The sequence below is a fragment of the Plectropomus leopardus genome, chromosome 16, assembly GCF_008729295.1.
Source record: "Plectropomus leopardus isolate mb chromosome 16, YSFRI_Pleo_2.0, whole genome shotgun sequence".
Classification (NCBI taxonomy): Eukaryota; Metazoa; Chordata; class Actinopteri; order Perciformes; family Serranidae; genus Plectropomus; species Plectropomus leopardus.
This window is the reverse complement of record NC_056478.1, coordinates 31,515,957-31,539,195: the sequence shown is the minus strand read 5'-3', so window position 1 is coordinate 31,539,195 and position 23,239 is coordinate 31,515,957. Positions and strand designations below refer to the sequence as shown.

The 23,239-nt window shown below is 40.5% G+C and overlaps 1 protein-coding gene across 1 annotated transcript in view; it reads left to right on the top strand.

Annotated features, from left to right (window-relative positions):
- The first annotated feature begins 1,441 nt into the window (after nucleotides 1-1,441).
- Nucleotides 1,442-23,239, top strand: part of kcnk10a (potassium channel, subfamily K, member 10a) — a 39,579-nt gene continuing 17,781 nt past the window's right edge. The window contains exons 1-2 of the mRNA XM_042503398.1: nucleotides 1,442-1,942; nucleotides 6,243-6,628. Coding sequence (XP_042359332.1) covers nucleotides 1,888-1,942; nucleotides 6,243-6,628 — 441 coding nt within the window. The 5' untranslated portion in view covers nucleotides 1,442-1,887. The remainder of the gene's footprint in view (nucleotides 1,943-6,242; nucleotides 6,629-23,239) is intronic.

Sequence of the window (23,239 nt, the reverse complement as noted above, 5' to 3'; positions counted from 1 at the left end):
AAGATAAGCCTATACTATACATATTTGCTCAAAATAGTCATGTGTTCCGGTCACGAGTCTCGTGACTTGCGTTATTGCGAAAGGCACTGGGACACGATAGTTTGCACCTTTGCTGTGTGTTTGCTGTGAGTTCACTAATGGTGGGTAAGTGCACTCCTGGGACACTTCCTTTGGTAGTTTGCCTCCCCCTCGCTAGCTTCCACTCACTCCCCCTTCCCTTTTTTTTTGATAGTTTTAATAATTTACTTTGGAAGTGTTTTTATTAATTGGAAAGAGTTATTAAGAGCATAAATTGTAATAAATTTTCATACCTCCTCCCGTAATTTTGACCCGCATTCATTGCTCACTACTAATTCCTTCTTTTCCCTCCACAGACACTTCCAGTTTAAAATTATTTTTGCTTAAATAATTATTAATAAATAAATCCTGATTTGCTTTTGAACCACATCTCTGTCTTGTAGTGCTTGAACCTGTGTTTGCCTTACTGCTTAGAATTGGGTAAAACTCCTTGGGTGAAAGTCCCTAGGTGGCGTTGTCTGGTTTGCAATTTATATCATTCTGTTACAGCCCCTTTATAATATAAAAGTACCCACCACCACATCACCACACATGCACCAGTAAAGCCATAGCAAGTAGGGCACCTAAATGGCCAGCAGCGGCCCTGGCTGCAGCGACAGACTAAGGACTGTCCTCGGCGAGAGTGGACTCTGGACTCTGGACTCTGCAAGAAATCATTTTATGTCATTTTAGAGTTTGGGACTTTTAGCACATTCTAGCCTGTTTTTATTCTATACGTTAGTTTTAATAAATCAAACGGTTTTTCTCTGAATCCCTGTCTGCATGTTGTTTGGTTTGTTGCTCCCCAATAGAAGACCACTCTTTTAAGTCACCACTTACACCTGTGACAATAACACCTCTGTAGCTCCTGCTGCATCATGGGGGAGTCAGTTCCTACTGACAAGCACATAGCCACAGCATCATGTGACCTAGGAAAGACAAAAATATGTTTCCATTGCAGTTTGGACAAATAGGGCTTTTTTTTCCCCCAATTGCTTGAAATACCACCTCATGCAAACATAAAAGCTTTTTCAGACTTTTTTGAAAAACTGACATGATTCGTTGAACAGTTTGGTAGGTTTCATGGAAACCTGCCTAGTACTCAACTAAGCTGGTAAGCAACTCAAAAACAAAGACTGCATTTATCATGAAGCTTGAAGCTGCAGCAATAGCAGTACTGTACTACCTGAGACACCATCATTTAAACATGGACTCTAAAAGACTTCTTCATAGACAGAGAGGGTTTTTTGTCCTTCCTGTTCTACAGCAAAAGTCAGATGCGTCTGCTTCGCTCTCTTGTCTCCTCTTGGCACATTGAGAGCTCTCTGATAACTGAGGTCGTGTCTTGTACTATGCAACCGCTTAGGCGTTGAAACCCAAGCAAAACCCACCAGAAACAGTCTGCGGAGAGAGAGGGAGAGGGAGAAACGCATCCTGAGCGCTGGTAGTGCAGAGTCGCTGCTGCGCTACATCCTGACGGAAATAGGCAACAACCAAAACAGGAGAGAAGACAAAACATCACAATGTAAAGGTCGGGTTGTTGAACGGGGCTTGGTTTCCCGGTGCTCGCCCTCGGTGTGAACCACCTTCCACGCGATGCGGACAGCAGCGATGCGGCGCTGCTAAGCTGCGCGGTGGGTGAGGACAGACAGCAGAGGAGCCTCTCAGCCATTACAGCATCCAGCAGCAGCGCACAGCCCGCGGATTATGTGCTTCTACTCCTTCCCCTTCTCCATCCTGTCTCGGTTAAAGGAATCGACCGAAAAGATCCTGACAGATTAAAGACGTTTATTTCCCGCAGAAGCAGCGCCAGGAGCCAGAAGAATCAAGATGAAATTCCCCACTGAGAATCCGAGAAAGCCGGGGAGCATGAACCCCCCACCAGGTTAGACTGTCAATCCATTTTTATTTTTATTATTATTATTATTCATAAGAGAAAAAGATTGCTGGAATTTTCCATTCTATTCTATAGTGAAATGGCTGGAAGTTCATCATTAGACCATCTATTAGTGCGTGTTTTCATTTGAAATGTGGAACTGCTCCTTTACACAGTGTGATTATTTGCAGCAGGCAGCCAATGAAAGATTCATGCTGGGTAGAAATGGACTTTCCAGAGGAATAGGTCTGAGCAGAGGCTGGTGCTGATGCTGCATACTTAACTTTACTGCTGCAGCCACATCTTCATTGTGGCGCCCCCACTGCTCAAAACACAAGGGGGGCATGTGTTGGTGTGTGGATACCTGAGGATGATTCAGTGGGAGGAAAGAGAAAACAGGAGCTGATGATGGCCGCAGTGAGACTTTGCAGGGAACCTAATGTGCTGTCAGTAAACAAAAGCCTCAATGTGATGCAGTGTAGAGATGTTCACATTACCTCATCCACCACTGGCAGACCCCCCCCCCCCCCCCCAAATCCTGCATGAGTGTCACGTCCTCCTACAGCGTCAGCAGCAGCAGTAGCACATGTTTACCCAGCTGTTGCAGCTTTCACAGGTGATTCATGTTCGGCACATGACCTTCGGCAGAAATATGGCAGCCCTCTTTCATTTTCACGTGTTGCTCCCACTCCATTAGTTCAGTGATTTCTGTCTTCACACCTGCATCACACAGGAAGCAGGTTCCTCCTCACACAGGTTGATTGGTTACATAAATCAAATCAGTCTGTCAGTGATGATGAGCGTGCTCAGTGTCAGTGAGATGTGGAACAGTGAAACCCGCTGTTACATAACATAATTTAGTAAATAGATGGTGATGTGTAAAAATCCAGTGATGTTGTTTTGGTGGCAGTCAGTCACACTGGGAGCTAATTAACACTCAGGCAGGAGTAGAAGCTCAGCCAGCAGCCTGTGTTGGGGCTCACAGATAACTGAAAGCAACGCACGACAAGGTGTGACATTTAGCAATATGCTGCCTTTTTTATATTTATGCTGAATACTTTAAATTAATCAAACGAGTAAAGCCATTTCTATAATGGTAAACTCAAGGTCTGCTATCTTGCTGTTTCCAGAGCTTTCAGTCACACCTCACAGTCTTCTTCAGCTGTTGTCGCCTCTGACTTCATCCAGTGCGTCAGTAAGCTGCACCTGCTGCTGCTGATTTTCAAAGTCAAGAATGAACTTTGAGCTCACCCCAATCTACAAATATTTTCATCATAATGAGTCCTCCAGTTATCCCATCCACTGCTGAATCACTCCGGCTGTAACATGGATGACCAAAGTTACATCATCAAATTACTGCTTTAGTCTGACCAACAATTTAAAACTTTATCTCTCTGGGAGCACTTCAAAAAAATACCGATAAGGCCATCAAGGATAAAAATGTCCAAAACCTTTCATAAAAATACAATATGTCCCATTTTTTGGGCTTGAGTCTTTTAATGAACTTCAGTCCTAATCAAAACTATCAAATGATTAAACATTGTTGGGATTTTAACCCTTTAAATGCCAGTTTGAATACATGATGTCACTGCCGTTTTTGACAAAAAAAAAAACCCAAACAAAAAATGAGTTATTTTCGATATAATAAATGAGAGGAGACTGGGGGATTTTTTTTTTTATCACAGTCTTGGATATGTAAAAAAATAATTATCTTGATGCACTTATAGTTTCTTTGCAGAGGCAGATTAAAAATGCAGGACTTGTTACAGCCACTAAGGACAAAAATGTCAACTTCCAAAAACTGCTATAAAAATATTACACATTAATATTTTTTTTCACTTCTTGGGCTTAAATCTTTCAAACAACTTCAGTCCTGATCAAAACTACCAAACATTTATTTATTTTCAGGATCTTACCCCTTTAAATGCCAGTCTGATTACATGATGCCACTGCTCTTCATGAAAAATACATTTAAAAAATGACTTATTTTCAAAATAATAAATGAGGGGAGGCTGGGAGTTTTTTTTTTTTTTTTAAATCACGGTCTTGGATATGTCAAAGATTACCAACAACATTGATTTTGATGCATTTAAAGTTTTTTTGTGCAGAGTCAGATTTATAATTTTTGGGACCTGTTAAAGCCATCAAAGACAAACGTCCACTTCCAAAAACTGGTATAGAAATATTAGAGATTAATATTTTTTCCACTTTTTTCAGTTAAATCTTTCACTTCAGTCCTGGTCAAAACTACCAAACATTCATTTATCTTAAGGATTTTTAAGTTTAAATTATAGTGTGAATAAATTATGTCATCGTTTTTCATGAAAAAAACACACAAAAGTAAGTTGGGTTTTTTTGATGCATTTATAGTTTTTTGTGCAGAATCAGATTTATAATTAAAAATCTCTTTGATCCATTAAGGACAAAAAATTGTTTTTCTAAAAAAGTGCTGTAATATTATTACAGAATAATGTCTTTTCCCCCCACTTTTTCCCCTCTACTCCCTCTTTACACACGACTGTCCCCCTATCCACCTGTCCAACATCACTATTAAATTTGTCTTGAGACCACCACCGATATCGAACAACAATGAGACGCCTACAGGGAGGAGGTACAACATCTGGCAGAGTGGTGTTTCCATAACAACCAGGCCCTTAACAACACAAAAACAATGTAAATGGTGATAGAAAACATCAAGCACTTGGCCATCTGCACGCTGGGGGAAGAGGGAGAGAGGGTGGAGTCTACACCTCTCACCTGGTCCACGCACATCTCTAACCAGATGGCTTTATTTTGGGATGCTGAAACAGGCTCACCTCCCACAACAACTGGTGGTTAACTTCTATTGTGCCACCATGAAGAGCCTCCTGACCTGCTGCTGCACAGTGTGGTACAGCAGCTGCACAGAAGACAAGAGGGATCTGCAGCGTGTGGTGAAGGGAGCTAAGCATGTCACTGGGACCACACTGCCACTCCTGAGTGACATTTACACTGACCGACTGAGCAAGAAAGCCGGTGGCGTCTGTGGTGTCGTGGTTTGCGCTGTTGCCTCACATCAAGAGGGTCCCTGGTTTGATCCCGGGGTGAAACAGGGTTTGGTCTGTGGGTGGGGGCCCTTCTGTGTGGAGTTTGCATGTTCTCCCCGTGTCTGCGTGGGTTCCCTTCGGGGTCTCCGGCTTCCTCCCACAGTCCAACCTGCAGCTCAGGTTGATTGGTGACTCTAAATTGCCCTTAGGTGTGACTGTGAGTGTGAAAGGTTGTCTGTCTATATGTGTCGGCCCTGCGATAGTCTGGCGACCTGTCCAGGGTGTACCCCACCTTCCGCCCGATGACGGCTGGGATTGACTCCAGGCGGTTACGGAAAATGAATGAAAAAAAGGACTGAGCAAGAAAGCCAGCTGTATTAAATATAAACTGAAAAACAGCTGCTTTCCCAAAGCTGTCACCTCAGTGCTGCATGTCTGCCCCGTCTCTCCCTTCCTATTCTTTTCATTTGTTAAAGGCAGGAACACCCCAAAAAAAAATCTAAAAAAAACCCCACATTTCATTGTTTTCTGAAATGTTATAGTGTTCTTGGGATATAATAAATAGTGTTTTTGAGAAATGTTATTTTGTTCAGTGAAATGTTGTAATGTTTTGGGAAATGCTGAAGTGGTTTTGGAAATGTTGTTTTATTCCAGGAATTTCTACCTTCTGTGCCACTGTAAGCCACTGTATGACTACTAAACTGTCTTTCACATGTAAAATATGCAGAGTGGTCCTTTAAATACAATCACTCTGTGGATAAAAACAAATGAAATAGTTACAGGATGTTTATACGTTTAGACTGGTAGCTTTTACTGTTGTCTGTTGTCATGTCTTTGTGTTGAGGAGCGCCTCCTGTTGTGTTTTGCAGCAGAGGAGTTTGTGTGAGCAGAGAGGTTGTTGCAGCAGCCATGTGAAACGCTCAGCATCACACACTATACTACACTATACACTACGGCCTAATGGCTGTTGTTAAAGCACATTAATCTTCTGTCTTCTGCCTGCGAGCCCTGACGCAGGCGTCCCTCACTTTTATCAAACATGCAAATATGAATCATAGAAATGATGGCTTCCTCAGGTTAAATGAAATGACTGAAAACTCTTTTTGCTTGAAGGTATTAGCAGATATTTTAAAATCAAACAAGCTGTCCTTGTTGGTGCTCGTCTAAGAGTTCATTCACACTGTTAACATTTAGCCTTTCAGAGCATCATCAGCAGGAAGTGTCAGTGTAATGTGCACATGCTATAGCACACATCACAGTCGTTCATTTGTCCTTTGTTTCAGTGGAAGTCCAGACCAACCTGATCCCCCCCAAGAAGATGCAGCCAGGCATGCTTCAGTCTAGCCTGGTGCACGCCAGCGTGGCCACCATGCAGAACCCGATGGGTTGCTCTCTGCCACGGCTCTCTGTCTCCTCCCGCCCCCCCAGCATGGTGACCAGCATGGAGGCAGTGGCTGACGGCACGGCCTCCTTCACCATGATGAAGCTGAAGACGGTGCTGGCGGTGTTCGTGGTGGTGGTGGCCTACCTGGTGGCAGGGGGCTTGGTGTTCCGGGCGCTGGAGCAGCCATTTGAAAACAACCAGAAGATCACCATCACGGCAGAGAAGGCAGCCTTTCTTCACAAACACCCGTGTGTGTCCCCGGACGAGCTGGAAGCTCTCATCAAGGTAAGAGCAGCCATTGGTCGATACTGCAGCTTTTCCACAGCCCTGGATGTGGTCCCCAGTGAGGACTCAGTTCTACTGAAACCTAAGCTTCATATCGATCTAACTCCATTCAAGCTCCACACACACACTACACACTCCGCAGCTGCCCTGGAATCGGATACAGACCACACTGAGCTGTCTAGTACATACAAAGTGTCGAGTTTTAAGGGCTCCCTTACATCCTTCCAAACTCCTTGAGGTTGTTTGAATCTTAAAATAAAATTATCCGGAGATGTTGCTGTATGGATTCAAGGCCTAAATGTGACAATTAGTTGATTGTCTGAATCTCTTGGTTTTTATCTGATGGTTGGACAAAGAAAGATTCCTTAGTGATGATCTTTTTCCCTCTTCCTCTTTAGGATTTTATTGACTAAATGGTTAAATTAGTTAAATCAACACATCAATTTAAATAAATAATTAATGATGATTGTTAGTCATTGCCTAAGCTGAGCCTAGCTTTATTTTCTTAATTTTTAATTTTTTTTATTGAGTTTTGTCCTTTTTGGTGAACAATAGAAAAAGAGTTCAGAACAAACAGCATGAATGTTAGTGACAGAAGTTTTGCATAAAATAAAAGCCAAGATATCATAATACGAGACCAAATGACAAAGGGACACTGCAGTTACCGTGTTTTAAGCAAGGTGGAGACAGGGTGTCCATAAACAGGCAGTGAGTGCTGGCAAATGCAGGCAGGGCAATTTTTCCAGAGGAAAACACTCTGTGATCATCTCAATGTGACGTTTGTCATGTTTCCATAACATAAAGATATTCACATGCAAGGGATATTGTACAGTCAGCCAGGACACGCACCAACAGCTGCAGCAAACAGAGAGGGGTCATCTGCAAAACCACACTTTTTTTTTCAATATATTGCAAATTTCCATCCAATATGTCAATATTTTAATGTAAGACCAGACATGAGTGTAGGTCCCTGATGAGATTTTACATCTTAGGCACAGTGGTGACAGCAGGGCATTCATCTCTATCTTTTGTTGGGAGAGACTTGCTAACAGTGCATGTTTCAAACTGCAGCAGTCTAGCACAGTTACACACTGATATCATCTTTGTATGGTTCCATATTAAAGCCCATTTATCCTCATCAGTGTTTACCAACAGCCTGCACATCCAACACCTCAGTCTGGCTCAGGACATTAGAGATATAAGTTCTGGGTTGTTTAGTTTGACCCTGGATAAGTTAGTTATCTACTGCTCATGTTTGAGTATTTATATTAAAAATAGTTTAGCTAGTCATAAAATGTCAAACCTGGAGGTATCTAAAATATAATGCTGTGAGATGTTGTTTTGTGTAGCAGCTTTTAAAGCAGTTGGTCAGTGTGACTGCTTTGAAGGGGATTGGGTTCTCCACCAGGTGGCAGTGTAACCTGGGCTCTACATGCTGTGTGACTGAACAGTATGGAGTAAAGAACCATGAAAAGTCAATGTTGTTGTTTTTTAAATATTCTGGCAGTATGGTGTTGTTGAGTCTGTTCAGTCAGCAGAGCGGTACAGAGAACCTCAAAGCAACAAGCAGCTCACAATAAGTCCAGACAGACACCTGAAATATGCCCTCCTGTGGTTTGGGGCAGGCAGGAGGACGTCAGCTGCTGCAGGAGTGGGAGTTCAGTTGTTGTTAGGTATTAACAAAACAGAGTACCTGTAGAATATCCAGGAACTTAATAAAACACAAGTGACAGCTGAATAGTCGCTGATTTGACCTCACACAAGGTCCCCAGAGAATACTGGTCCTGCATGAATAGGGTGTAATGCTTCCTGTGTGGCACAATTTCTTTGTATGAATGAGGGGTCTGGTGATAAACCGAGGGCTCTCTCAATGTCCACCAATGCGTTTCCAAAAAGAAATTGATGGCTGATATGGGCTTCAGATCACCATTAGCAGGGATGACACAAAATTACAATATTCAGTTATGACCAAAGGTAAAATGGACACCATGACACTTTTTTGTAATGGCTCCATCTCTGAAATGTTCAAGGCCCCAAACTGTAGTAGTGTACCAAGTGTCTTGTTTTCATGAAACAGTGAACAGAAACATCACATATCACCTGGACTATTAGGAGCTGTTCAATAAGGGTTAAACTTATTTTGCAAGCTGAGTCAAGATGGGGTCTGAGAGAGAAGCTGATGGTTTAGATGATGAAATCGTAGATATTTGTAAAGGGCAACGGGAGAGAAGCAGGATAATTATATATCAGGTGTTATGGCTGTATCTAAGGTTCCTGTGTTTGAGGACAGATCGGTTTAGGGCAGAGGGTGATTAATTTTGTCTCTATGCATATATGTTTTAAGAATGTCTGCATTTTAAAGCAGTGATATCTAAGGTTGTCTAAAACAAGCCACATAACACAGTGGATCAGCTGCAGATATTGAGAGAGACAGTAAAAATCTGTCTGATCACTTTTCAGATGTTCAACTGCAAACGTAAATGTGCTTTTTAGAATTGATTATCAGCTGTTGACAGAACTCATTTTCAGCTCTGGTGCTGGTTCAGTTTGTGCTCCAAATTTACACACAGTCATGGTTGTCCAGAGTGTGCTCTGGCATTAAAAATGAATATTTCTAAACCCACCACTAGCTTACACAAAGTAGCAAGCTAGTGCAACAGTACAGTTACAGAACTATTTTTGTTGGCCGTTGAAAAAATGGACGCAGCTACTGTGACGTGACCTACTGATTTGTGGACTCCTGTTCTGAAGCCTTGAATTCGGCATTTAAACAGTCGCCTTCTTGGATTTACTCAAAGTGCGCAGCTCTAATAATAGTTTTTATGCATAACTTTGGGTCTTAATAAGATGTAAACAGCAGAGTGAACAGGTTCAGAATACACATAAAGAGAATCGCAAAAATGCTGAAATTTAGCTCAGAGGGTCAACTTTAAAAATTCCCAGCTTCAAAAATATTCTGAGTACAGGTATATGTTTAATACAAGTTTCAACATGATTTTTTTTTTTCAAGAAAATCTGTCTTACCTAAATCTTACCCAAGAATGACCCTGCAGGCTTAGTAGGCAACATACCAGCGTTGACTTCATTTTTCATCTTCGGAGGTTGCTGCCTGGTATCACAAACAAAATAAACAAACAAACAAATAATAACCTGTATTTGGTTATTACTGTTAATTCATAAATGGTGCTTGCCCTGCGGCTTTGTGCCTATGACCAAATTAAAGTCATTCTGATATTCATAACAGCAGTCCCTTTCATGAGATGTTGCTTTATCGTTATTAATTACTTATTGATATCTATGTGAAAAAGTTCAAACCAGGACTTGAAGTCTGTGGAGTATCTACAAGACTGTAGCGAAGTCAAACTTTTTAGTCAGAGTTTGACTCTGTGAGGATGAGGTGGAGCAGTTGTGTCCTTGTGTGGTTGCCCTTCAGTTGGCCTCACAGCTTCTGTCAGGCCAGAGCAGCTCATTACACTGCCGCTCCATCTGGCAGGATGGACACTTGCAGGGCAGACTGCCGCTGAGTGCGATGCCTCCTCCTGACATCAGTCTGCACCTCAGCCTTGATTTACGGACTGAGTGGGTGGAAAACAAAGCAGGGTGCCGTGATGAAAGAAACTCATACAGGTGGATGCTGTCTGCTATCTGAGACACAGCAGCTGCAGTAAACATGTTTCGAGGAGTAACAGAACAGAGTAAACACACAACATGTCCCTCTTTCATTATGTAACAAACAAACAGCCGTAACACTTGCTTCAACAAAGACACACGGGCTGGTTGAGTAGGACGTTATTCTCGTATTTGCGCTATGGCAACACTAAACAAACCTGAAATGAACACAGTTTACTATCTTTATTGTTTATTTCTCCAGGATTGTAAACAGACTGTCGTCTTTGCTTCTGGTCTTTTGTTCTGGACTCATCCTCATAGTGGGTATAATGGAAGTGTGTTTCAGACACCTGAAGGAAAAGCCAGTGTAAAAATGAATGTGACAGCAGTCTAATTTTCCCAGTGTAGTATGCAAATATTCTATTTTGTAAGTCTTGCACGTAGTTTCAGACATTTCTCAATAGTGCAGTGTACCCTACCCCCTCAATACGTCTACATATTACAATTTATTACTTAATTACGCTAATTACCCCTTCTGGGGCATAGACTGTCGAAAAGAGTTCTCAGAGCATCTAGTCCCTCATCCACCGTCTCCAACAGTGCTCAGGCTGTAGCTTTGACTGCCCTGTGTCATAAATCTTCTTGATGAAGGTCTATGTTCTCTCTGGGCCAGGATTTCTTGTTCTACTCCTGTTGTATCTGTAGCTGTTGGGGTTTTTAACGGGAAGTGTAGCTAACCCTTTGCCCAGCCCTCCTCTTTACTCATCCGGGCTTGAGACTGGCAATGGCAGAGTTGCAGTGGCAGAATTACAAGTTTTTACTATTTAGATATCCTTCTGGATCTGTTGTTGATGTTCTGGAATGCTGGTACTGTAATGTCACAAAAAGCACGTGGTGGGTTGATGCCACACTCGGTTATTTTTAGGCAACAGCAGCACATGGCAACCAATGCCACAAACGCACATGCTGGCAAGGATGTTAGGATTAGGGGAAGGAGACAGATGGTAACGTATAGACAAAAAAACACCACATTCAGGTGGGAAGGGAACACCAGACAATAAAATCTGTTATTTTTTGGACCAATCCATCACCCTTACCATCCACCTTATGTTATATTTTCATCGGCAGCATTTCAACCCGACACCATCCTGTGAGGGGCCGTGTGGGACATCATTCAGAATTACGTCTCACATTCACATATGTGACCAATCTCATTCACATACACAACTGAAAACCATACACATACACAAGTGAAAGCCATACAAACACAAAACTACAATGCTCTTACACAACTGAAATTATCATACTCACACACAACTAAAAACCATACACACACACACAACTAAAAAACCACACACACACACACACACACACACACAACTGAAATGCTTTCACTCACACAACATGCTCTGACACAAACAACTGAAATTATTCCGCTCACATACACAACAGAAAATCATTTACACACACTATTGAAATGCTCTCACAAAACATACTGAAATCTCCTCACACACACTATTGAAATGCTTTCGCAAAACATTGTGAAATCTGCTCACAATACTATTAAAACATGCTCACATAATAAAATGAAAGGCGTTCACACATTGGTGAAATGCTCCTATGAACACAATCGAACATTTCAGCAGAAACGGAGTTTCTACTGATATGAGTTTCACACAGGCGGAGTCAACCTGGAAGGTAAACAGCTTAAAGAGCTAGTGAAGGAAAGCCAGAACGGCTGCTATTTGTTCATTTGCCCTACGGGTTGTCCACTCAATAGTCTACAAGTAATCTAGCCGAAGCAGCGATGTTGCTTAACATTTGAGCCGCGGTGGAGATTATAAGAACATTTTCAAATGCCACAGCAGTTGGGCAACAACCCATGGAGCCGGCGCACTGGATAGTCACTTAGCATCACTCGTCCCTTCACGCCAGTGAAACAACATGCTGCCATCAGCTGCAGCTCCAGTCACACCACTGTGTCCTGTCTGGACGTGAGCGTCAGACATTACACTGCATGGTGTTACAGTGCATTACATCCGTCCACGCTGCATCCATAAAAATGGACCTCTGTTACGTCATGTAAAGATTTCCTCACAGATCAGTGGTGCACTCAGAGCTCAATCAGAGACAGAACCACTGAAAAGATGTCTGAGCGCTTGAAATGACTGTGCATGAGTTTAATAATTTCAGTCGTTTGTGTAAGACCATTTTAGTTGTGTGCGTGACAGCATTTCAGTTGTGTATGTGAATCAGACAGCCCGTCATACTGTCTTGCCATCTGTTAGCATATAATAACACCGCACCAGGTTGTGTCCATCCGCATTCTCAGCTGACGCCCTCTAGCAGTATTTCACACACGTGAAAGGTGCCTTCTGGCATCATGCACCTATACCAAAAGCACCATCAAAAAAGGATGGAGTAAAATATTGATATTTATACTGGCACTATAAATATGGATATTTTCATTAAAACATACAGGCACTCTGAACGTCCCCCACATAAAGCCTGTTGCCATTTTGACTAGCAGAGTCACTACTTTATGGTTCCTCTAGGAGGCCCTTATCAAATGAATGAGGGTAAAAGTGAATGGAAGAGGAAGATGGGGAAGATGAAACACTTTGTATAAGGACCACATCTAGAATGCCTTATGGGTAAAACATTGAATAATGCATTTTAAGCTCCATCAGTCAACCTCTACTCTATAACTAGTCAAGAGCATCCAGAAGACACTTAATGATAATAATAATAATAATAATACATTGTTTTTATTTAACGCTTTTCTGGAACTCAAAGTCGCTTTACAGATATGTAGCCCTGGCCTAGGGATTAAAACAAGTAGTTCCTAATAAAATAGATTAAAATAATCAGTAAGGTAAATAAACTGAAAGTATTTCAGTGTGCGTGTGTATCGACGCGTGCGCGCGTGTGTCTGTAGATAGGGGAAAGAGAGGATACGGTGGCTCTCGACAGCAGTCCTCTCAGAGGTCCGAGCGCAGTGTGGAGAGCACGTCGCTGTCTTTGCGCTCCGGCTCGGGTTTACTTTCCGCGATGAACCACATTGATGAGCTGTAATTAATGTGACCAATGAAGAGGGACTGATGTGTGGATGTAGGTGTATTATATGTTTGGTTGTTTGTATAAGGTGTTTGTAGAGATTACAAGTTTAAAGGAACGTTTCTTTTAAGTTTAATTCAAGCTTGTCTATTTAAATATCGTGATTGAAAAAGGTACAGTTTCATAACAGAGCTATTAAATGCACTTAACTGTTGCTTTCAGGCTAGTCAATGCGTGGGCAACACAAAAATTCCTTTCAGTGCGACATGACATCATTTTATGTTACTCTCACTGCTCACCTCTCTCTTTAACTTTTATTAGATGTCTGTCTGAAGATCAGAGGATGTTGCAGAGGATGAAAGCCACTGGTGAGAAATGGCCCTATACATCTTGTATAACCATACTATCCTAGCCACATCTTTGATGTCATGTTCATGACACACCAAATTTAAAGCTGCACTATATTTCTGTATTAACGAAGAAATGACTGATATTTGAAAGGTGTCACTCAGAATGACAAACTGTTTCTGGGGGAAAAAAAACAACAACCAAATTTGATGAACTTAAGTGTATACTACCTGCCCAGCAACACACAGAGATGAACTAAAAAAAGTAATTTTTTTAACTTAAGAGCCCAATATTTCCTTCAGGGGCTGCTGGAGACCAAAACGAAGCTAATGGGAAACATGCTACTAAATGAATGTTGCTCTCTGGTTTACATCTGCTGGATGTAAACAGGGAGCTGTTAGCATACATGTTGTCTCTAAAAAACCTAAAAAAAACTATTAAAAAATGATATTCTTTTATTTGGACTGTAGCAAAATTTGCTTCCATCTCCAGGCCCCCATGGTGAAGCTTAAAAAACAACTGTTCCTCCACAACGAATATGCAGTAAAATACTGCACTATGGAAACTAATTTCTGTTGTATTGGGTTCAGCACAGTCATACATATTTTTCTTTTCACCTGCAGTGCTATCTATCAGTCAAGCCTGTTTTGATATGAGATATTGAGATGTAGACATGTCTGCTGTCTCTCAAAATGGAACTAAATGGCATTCAGCTTGTGGTGCTGAAGGCAAAAAAATACAGTTAAAAAACTCAACCTTGTTGTGTGCAGTTATATGCAGGGACTATTTTCTTTCCACTTAACTTTAACCACCAACCCTATCACCGCCCATGAGAGAGCTTGCATCTAAGGGAGGCTCCTGTTTGTGACTGTGGGAGATGCAAACATTAATGGCGTCCTCTTCAGCTGAGCTCAAACGTAAGCTAGCTTAGTGGTGCTGAGTAGATGCCCGCTTCTGTCTGCGCGTTGACATGAAGTTAAAGCTCAGAACAATGAAGTAGGAGCACTTCCTTGTTTTGGTGCAACATCATAATTATTCATTTTTTTCTTTTTTTTTCTAGTGGTTTGCATCAGCATAATACCTTTAGTCAGAGTATTTGAAGGGTTGGTCCACCATTTAATAAATAACAAAGAAAGGATTTTATGTTTGAAACACTCCTGTGAAGCTGTGAAATGACCTCACCATTTTTCCATCACCAGAATTTAATCTAAATTTTGAGGGTTATTTTAGCCCCCTTTCTGAACCACAAGGAAGTACAAAGGCTCTGAAAGCTCAGTGTTTGATTGAAAGCCCCATGGCCGCCAAAATCAGCCCGTACCAGTCAGCTTTTACAAAGAGAATAGTCTTAAGTCTTTTTAAGTGTCTCTTAAATGTAGAGATCATTGTCAGTTTATTTATCATATTGCCAGGTACATATCATAAAGGAGGTGGGATGTTCACAATTAATAAAGCCAGGGGTGCAGCCGCATCTGCTCCAGGGTGGCGCGCTCTTTGGGGGTTTAGAGCTAAACATCCATTCAAAAAATCATGGCAGTCTAAAGGAGAGAGGACAGAGAACGAAGCAAACATTATTATGTTGGTAGGTGAAGTTATTATTAGAAACAAATTATTAGAACCAAAACTCAGGCATTGTATTAACACCAGTGTTGTCTTACCTTTGGACAGCGTATGGCTGAATTTAATTTTGTTGCGGAGGAACTTGGAGGTGCTAAATTGCTTGTGTCCATCCATAATTTCATAAAGTAGTGCGCCTAGCTGCCAGACTGTGGTGGGTTCAGCCTCATACTCCCCGTGCGCTTTGAACTCTGGAGGTACGAACGCAGAGGTTCCTACAATGCACAGATGGAGACAGAAAGAAACAGATGAAGAGTAAGCTTTAAATGAAAATCACCACACAATGGATCAACATATGGATGAAGAGCAGGAGCAGAGAGTAGATGTCATACCAGAAAAGCTGCGGAGAGGTTCGTTATTAATGAAGCAGCCACATCCAAAATCGATAATCCTCACTCGAGGAACATCAGAGCCAGTCTCAACGAGGACATTTTCAGTTTTAATGTCCCGATGAAAGACTTTGAGAGAGTGCATTTGGATTGCTCCCTCCACCAGCTGTTTCATGATGTCCTGTGACACAGATAAAGAGAAAAAGATGAGTTATAGTGGAAAAAAAGGGAGTGTAAGGTGGTGCAGCTTTTACACAAAAATGTTTCTTGCGTTCAAACCAGCTTATCGTACCTTAGCCTGGTCCTCGCTCAGGGGACCTTTGTCTTCAATAAAGCTTAACAGATCCATAGAGGGAACTGGTCTCTCCATGACCAGGAGAAGCTCGTGTTCCAGATCAAACCAGTCCAGCAATGTCACGGCCGCAGATCTCCCCAATGACTCAGGTCCACCTGCCGCTCTGAGCATGAGGTACACCTCCAGGGGGATCAAGTGTATCACTCCATCAAGAACCTGACAGAAACAATACACAGAACATAGCTTGTCTTTTAATTGGGGCTGTCAAACAATGATTTTTTTAAAATCACAAATAATTGCAGAATTCCAATAATTAATCATAATTAATTGCATTTTAATCACATTTTTAAGAGCTGAAATTCATATTGACAAGGAAAAACAGGGATGCCAGATTTGCTTGGTTAGGAATCAAATGACAGCAAAAAAAATGCATGAGACTCGCAAAAAGTGGGAACTCAGTGCCCATTTTCATTCAGATATCTTGAGGTCAGGGGGCAAGGGATCCCTGTGAAGTGACCATATGCTATTTTTTCAATGGCAAATTTCTGCCGAGCTTTGGAGCTTTGGAGCGATTTAAAAAAAAAAAGTTACAGACCTTATACGCATCACGATTAACCTGTTAATGCTAATGTGGTTGTGTTTGTGTGATTTCCTCATCAACAACAAGGGAACAAGAAAGTGAAAAAAAGGATCAACAATGATAGTTGGTGCTGAGACATCAGATGGAATTACTTACCAGTGGTTCATACTCCACATCAACTTTGGGGATGTGTTTGATCGCCACCTACAGGACAGAATCAACAGTGCTTTGGTTAGCATAGATGACTGTTAGTGTATATATCCTTTATCTAACCAGGTAACAGACTCATTGAGATTTAGAATCTCTTTTTCAAGAGTATGTGTAATGTGAGAGTACAGACATAATACTTACTGGTAAATCGTCACTTCTTCTTATTCCAGCATAAACTGAACCGAAGCCTCCTTCTCCAAGCATGTGGAGCTGCAGGTATGCGGCCTCAAATGTAGCTGCACACACAAACACACAACACAAATGTTTTATCATTGTTGTGAGAAACGTCTAATACTGAGCCTATTTATATCTGGCAATACCATGTGTCTTGGGTGATCTGATCACAAATGGACAGCACTAAATACAAGAGTAAATACAACTGTAAATGACCACTAAGATGCATTGTGATCAGATCATTTAAACCACCATTTCTGTAGTCGCCGCACAGTGGAATTACACCATGAATGACCCCCTGCAGCTGAAAAAGACTTTTTACTATTGACTTACACAGTGAAGGATACATCTGCCGATCAGAGGAACTCTTTTGAATGTCTCAACCTATGCATTATGACTTGTTTCAGTAGGGAAATACATTTTTTTGCGGTCCTGCTGAGAGTTAGAGGCAACAAAACAACTCTCATGTCTGCACTGTAAATATTAAGCTAAAAAATACCTATGTGCATTTCTTAAGCTCCCCTAACGTGTTAACAATGTTGTTTCTGTCATCTAAAACCACGGTGTAAAAAAATATATATGAGGAAGTACTATGCAGGTTTATTAGCTAGATTATTTGCTGGTGGTAGGGAGGTGTTGTATGTGTGCTCACATACACTCATTTAATTTTGTTTGACACTATTAGCTTACCTCTGCTGGTAGTGTCTAAGTCGATTGCACTCCTAACGTTTTGTTGGGAGGTTGAAGGGCTGCTGGAGCTCGAGGAGACTTCACAGCTGATGTCCCCTCTCGTCTTCTGGGTCTCCGTTGCTGGCAGCTGCTCAGCAAGGGCCTCATTATGATTGTCAGTCCATGTGAATTCCTCCACTGACGCCTTGGTGGGTTCATCAGTGTTGGTGTCACCGTTTCCACCCCTCTGTTTCTTAGTGGGGATGTCTGTTGAGGTGTTGGCCTTTCTCTTGGTCCCCTTGGCCAGCACAGTCTCCACTGTCACCTCCAGGGACTCGCTGGCACCCCGCTGCCTTTTAATGTTTGGCTCTGGGTGATCAATGCCGCCCTTCCTTTTTCTGCTTGTCACCCTAGAGTCTTCTCCCAGGCAGTTGTTGGGTTTGCCGGTGCCACTGTTCACTATAAATACAAGAGTTAAGAGAAACTTGTTGATATTGGATGGTTCTGCAAAAGTCTATGTTAAGTTCAACACCATTGTTGTGTAATGTTCAATCCCATCAGTTTCAAATTCAATATTCTTCCTACAACATGTGGACATGGGAAATACTGTATGTTAAAGATTGTCAGAAACAAAAGCGAATTTTGGGTCCATAATAGGACACAAAGTTTGATCTTCTGTGTGAAAGTCAGATGTTCAGCATGCCTATCCAACACCTCAATGGCTATACCTTTATCAGTGGTGCAAACTAAATACATTTAAGTAGCCTAATGTACTTACAGGGATACTTCACCCACAAAATAACCATTTAGCATCAATTAGTCATGCTTACTTACCTTCAGTTTGTGAAGATAGCTTTGTTGGTGTCTTAGGCCTCCACAGTACATGGTGAACATACGAATTTGTTGATTGAGGAGAGACCTCGTTCAACAACAGCAAAACTATATTGAAACATTCAGAGGAAAATACTTTGAATTAGTTTTTTTGTAAACCGGTTAAAATATTTTGAATGCACTGGCAGATTTTAACTTGCTTCAGAGAAAACATGCTGTATCTCAAAAAACTAGCTTGATGAACTTTTTGAGCAAGTGCAGCTGTTTAACATGATTTCACACTTACCTGAATGATTCTCTGAGGGCAGAGAATCAAAAGTCTTTAACTGCTTAGCATCCATATTGTATTGTGAGCGTTCTCAATATGAATAGTTGAGGAAAATGCGTTTCTGAATATCCAGAACCTGTGTTTTACTCTGCTGATTTCCTGAGTGCGAGGGTAGTAATGCCTTATGTGGGTTCCAAGTTCTGAAGTTCCTTGTTCTGATCCTGAGTTCCATTCTCTGACATCACGAAACAAGCATTGTCTGGAATACCACGGCAACCAAATAACTATTTAAAATAACTGCTTACAGGCAATTTCTTTTTTTTTAAAGCCAAAACAAATCAATGAAAATATGTTAAAATGGCAATAGAGCTGGGGGTTGATGATGACTGTCTGTGGGTTTATCACTAGAAAAATCTCCTTTCAAATAACACATTGATTGTGTGATTATGAGTATGTTATTTGATCTATTAATAATAAATCAATAATTAAGACCTGCATTCACTGATTTCTTTGGCACATTGAGGGAAGTGCAACAAGTCTTCAGCACAACATCATCAGCATATCAGTGTATATGATGAATGTGTGCGCAAGTTGCTGAGTTATGACACATCCTAGAGTTGCAGACCACCATTTGCACTTTAAGGCGTGTTTCTGTCCACCCGACGAACATGATTGTTTCATCCTGTACCATGTCAATATAATGAAAGTGAAATCACTGATAATATGAAAACAAATCTTCAGCTTATGCTGTTGAAAAACTGGTCAGTAACTTAATATCTGCAGATACTTTAGGGACTACTCTGTGTCTATTTTTCACAGATTAAGGCCCAGTTGTTGTTTCTTTTAAGAGATTTTGCCATATGCACAGCCATATATAGCATGCTGCGGACATATTTCACATGTTATATGACATGTGTACAGCTGTACTTATTTGAAGCCAAGCCGTGTTTTTTTTGCTTAAGACATAAATCTAAAACTACAGGTTTTAGGTACTTAATAAGTTTATTTATGAAACAGACTGATTACATGTAACAAGCAGAAACTGTACATATACTGTAAAAACTGAGGTGTATTTTTGAAAGATACAATGCATTTTAGGAGTGTCAACTGATACTCTGTCCCTGAACATCCAAAACTGATGCAGGAGGGTTACTTCACGCATAATATTTTGATTGTAGGTCCACTGGCAAAGCTGCTGTATTTGACAAGTTGGGATGAGAACGCGTTGTAAAGATGGAGACCTTTCCCGACTTTCTTGGTGGCTCTTATTATAAAAACAGCTCAGCCTGTTTTTATGTATAGGATGCGGGACAAATTTTCGGGGGAAATTCAAAGGATGTGACATTTATGCGCTTTCACCATTGCCTCGCCTCTCTTCAGCCTTTGACAGTGTGCAACAGTAATGTTAGCTGAGAAATGGAGTCAACAGATGAGTGGCATACTTTTTCTACCCTTTTAGACATTCAGAATCAAATATATAGTTTGTTCTTAAATGGAGAAAGTAAATTATAATGAAACAAATGCAACAGTATTAAAAATGAAATAAATAAGTAGGAATAAAACAAGTTCTCATGCTTAGTATTTTTATCAAATACAAAATAAAAGGGCTTCTTCCTCTTACTTTTATCCGATCTATTTTGGTGAGTCAATAACCGCTATTTTATTTTATTTCTTATTTTTGTTTATTTCTTTCTTTTTTTTTTTTTTTTTTTATGGCACACACACACTGAGCTGTAACTTTAAGGATTTCTCTCGGAACATTGACTTTCTCAATTTCTCTCTCTACATGTTGCATTTTTTGGGGCTCAGCTTTGCTATTTTGTATCCAAACAACAGTCATTTAGATAATAATGCCCTCCATGACATCTTTTCTAATATTAATATTCCCAATTTATTATCCCTCTACATAAGGACTGTTGAGTTTTAACTTCAATCTCAAATTCTTTTTTGTGGGGCTATCATGTGTCCAGCAACCACAATAAAATAGCCTTTTGTAAGTCTCAGGCACTTACAGCAACATTTATTAATGTGCACTGTCATTATTAAACAAACCAGTGAAGCTTGCGTTCTATACCAAGATGAGGCTACAAAACCAGAGGTTGAGAGGTTTTTCAGAGACATCTTGGCTAACAAAATGTAAAAGATTTGTAACCCTAACCATGTTGCTTTGTTTTGCCTAAAATGCAAAGTCATAATACTCAGACTATGTAAAAACAGGCATGTTGCCTAAATGGCACGGCTCAGGTTCAGATGTTATTAGGTTGCCCAGAAAGCTAGTGACAACTCTGAGTCCTCCAAGTAAAACACAGAGCAGCTCTGAAACATGTTCAGTGTTTATTTTGACGACAGTTACAACTCTGCTGCTGCTGCCAGCGTGCTGCTTCATATCTACATTGTCAGAGGGCTCATGAAAACATTTGTGAAGCACACTTTGCACCAAAGGTTACCGCCCTGCTCATTTGGAAAACCTTTTGACTATTTCGACAGTTTATTCTGGGGAACTCAGCCTTATCTGCAGACCATCCAAAACAGACAAACTAAACACACACATTGATGAAACTTTCCTCAACATGAAAAATAAAATGTTAAATTAAATTAAAAAGAAGCATTTAAATCAAAAAAGAAGCTAGTTCTTTTTAAAGTGTCAGTGAGATTTAATTATGGCAATGACCTAAGTGGATACAAGTATTTAAAAGGCAAATATCTGGAATTATATCAAATAAAGCTCAACTCTGGCAGCATTAATGTCTAAAATCTGCTTATGTTGCCAAATGTGATCTCCAAAGTAAACTGTGCTTGGGCGCACTTTTTTCCACCAGAATTATTGTTAATCTCTGTTGTCAATCTTGATATGCCCTCCTAAATGAATAACTTTTCAGGAAAGAAATAACAACAGTGGGGATTTATTGGAATATTTGGACATTTTGGTTAATATATGTTTTCCTAAAATAAATGAGAAGATTGATACCATTCTTCCTAAAGCAGCTGGTGTTATTCATCTTCTTTAACTCTCAAACTGTAAAAGTAACTTCTAGTTTATGAGATCACAATGAACTCATTGTTGAATAGAGAAATAAGACAAGGCTGTTTCTGCTATAACACTTTTGCTCCTTTATTTGAAAAAGAAAAGATGAACTCAGACAGTAAAATAAAAAAATATCTGTACCAAGATTGGGAAATACAGCAGATATAAATCACAGTAAGTGTCCTCTCTGCTGCAGTCAGCTCCACTATTGACTCCACACTGTACCTTCAGGCCAAGAAGCCAACATGGCTGCAGTCAAGCAGGTCCTGTAACAGGGGAGACCAGCGGTGGAAGAAATACTGAGATCTTTACTTAAGAAATCAATTCAGAAGTTTTGCAGCCAAACCCTTAAGTAAAAGTGCAGAAGTATCAACATTGAAATATACTTAAGCAACCAAAAGTAAAAGTACTCATCATGCTGAATGGCCTATCTCATAATCACTTCTATTACTGTATTATAATAATTGATGCCTTATCATGTTCATCATTTTAATGCTCCAGCTGGTAAAAGTAGAGTTCATTTCAACTATCCTTTATACATTTGTTGTTTGTTTATATTTTGTATTAATGATCTGAATGTGGAAATTATTGCAAACCACTGTTGTCATGTATAGAGCACTCCAGGGGTGAGGTTTTCTTGGCCAACATGGAATTTAGCGAGGCCTGGTGCCCTCGTCAAAAAACCTGAATTTTTCCATTGGATTTCAAATCATTGAAGAAAATAGGCAAAAAAGGTTTATGATACTTACACAGCAAGATTATCTTGCTGTGTAAGTATCATAATTAACTAATTAACACCATGTTAATGATTTTTGAAGCCTAAATGCAATTGCCAAAAGTAAAAAGCTAACATAAGACTGTAAACTAATTACACCATAGTTGCATGACTTAACATCATTACAACACAGTTGTAAAGCCGTGTTTGGCGTGGTGACCTTCCGTAGTCTCATTTAGCCACTTGTTAGTGATCTCCTTTTTTAAAGACACATGAAAGCTTTTTAATTTACAAGTGGAGAATTTACTGATGAATTTTATTTCGTAGAACAATCGTAAAAGTCTCCTTAGCTTGTAGACCTGATTTCAGACATTTAAACAAAAAAAAAAAAATCAAAAAACACATCGACTTCAAAACAAGGGAAGCAGAAGCTCAAAAATCCTTCTGACTCATTACTGTGGTGCTCTATTGAAGTAAAATACAATATAGTAGTGGATAAGGAGTATAAAGTAGCATAAAACTGTAATAACTACTCAAGTAAAGCACAGAAATGCTACCTCACAATTACTCTTAAGTGGCTTACAGTAGCTTACTTGAGTAAATGAACTTATACCACTGGTGCAAAGCCATTACACTCATTGCCTGGCTGAGGACAGAAGTGAGCCTCTGTGTGTCACACACAGACTGTATGTAAGAGGTACTCAACTTGCAATGCATTGGGGCCACTTCTGCAAAATGACAAGAGGCCAGGGGCAGCTCATAGCAGCCGATACATCTAGGATTCGATGACATTTCTGGGACTTTAGGAAGTTTCAAGGATTTTAGGAAATTTGTAGAATTACAGGAAATTTCAGGATGCTCTGACATTTCCAGGATTTTGCAGACAT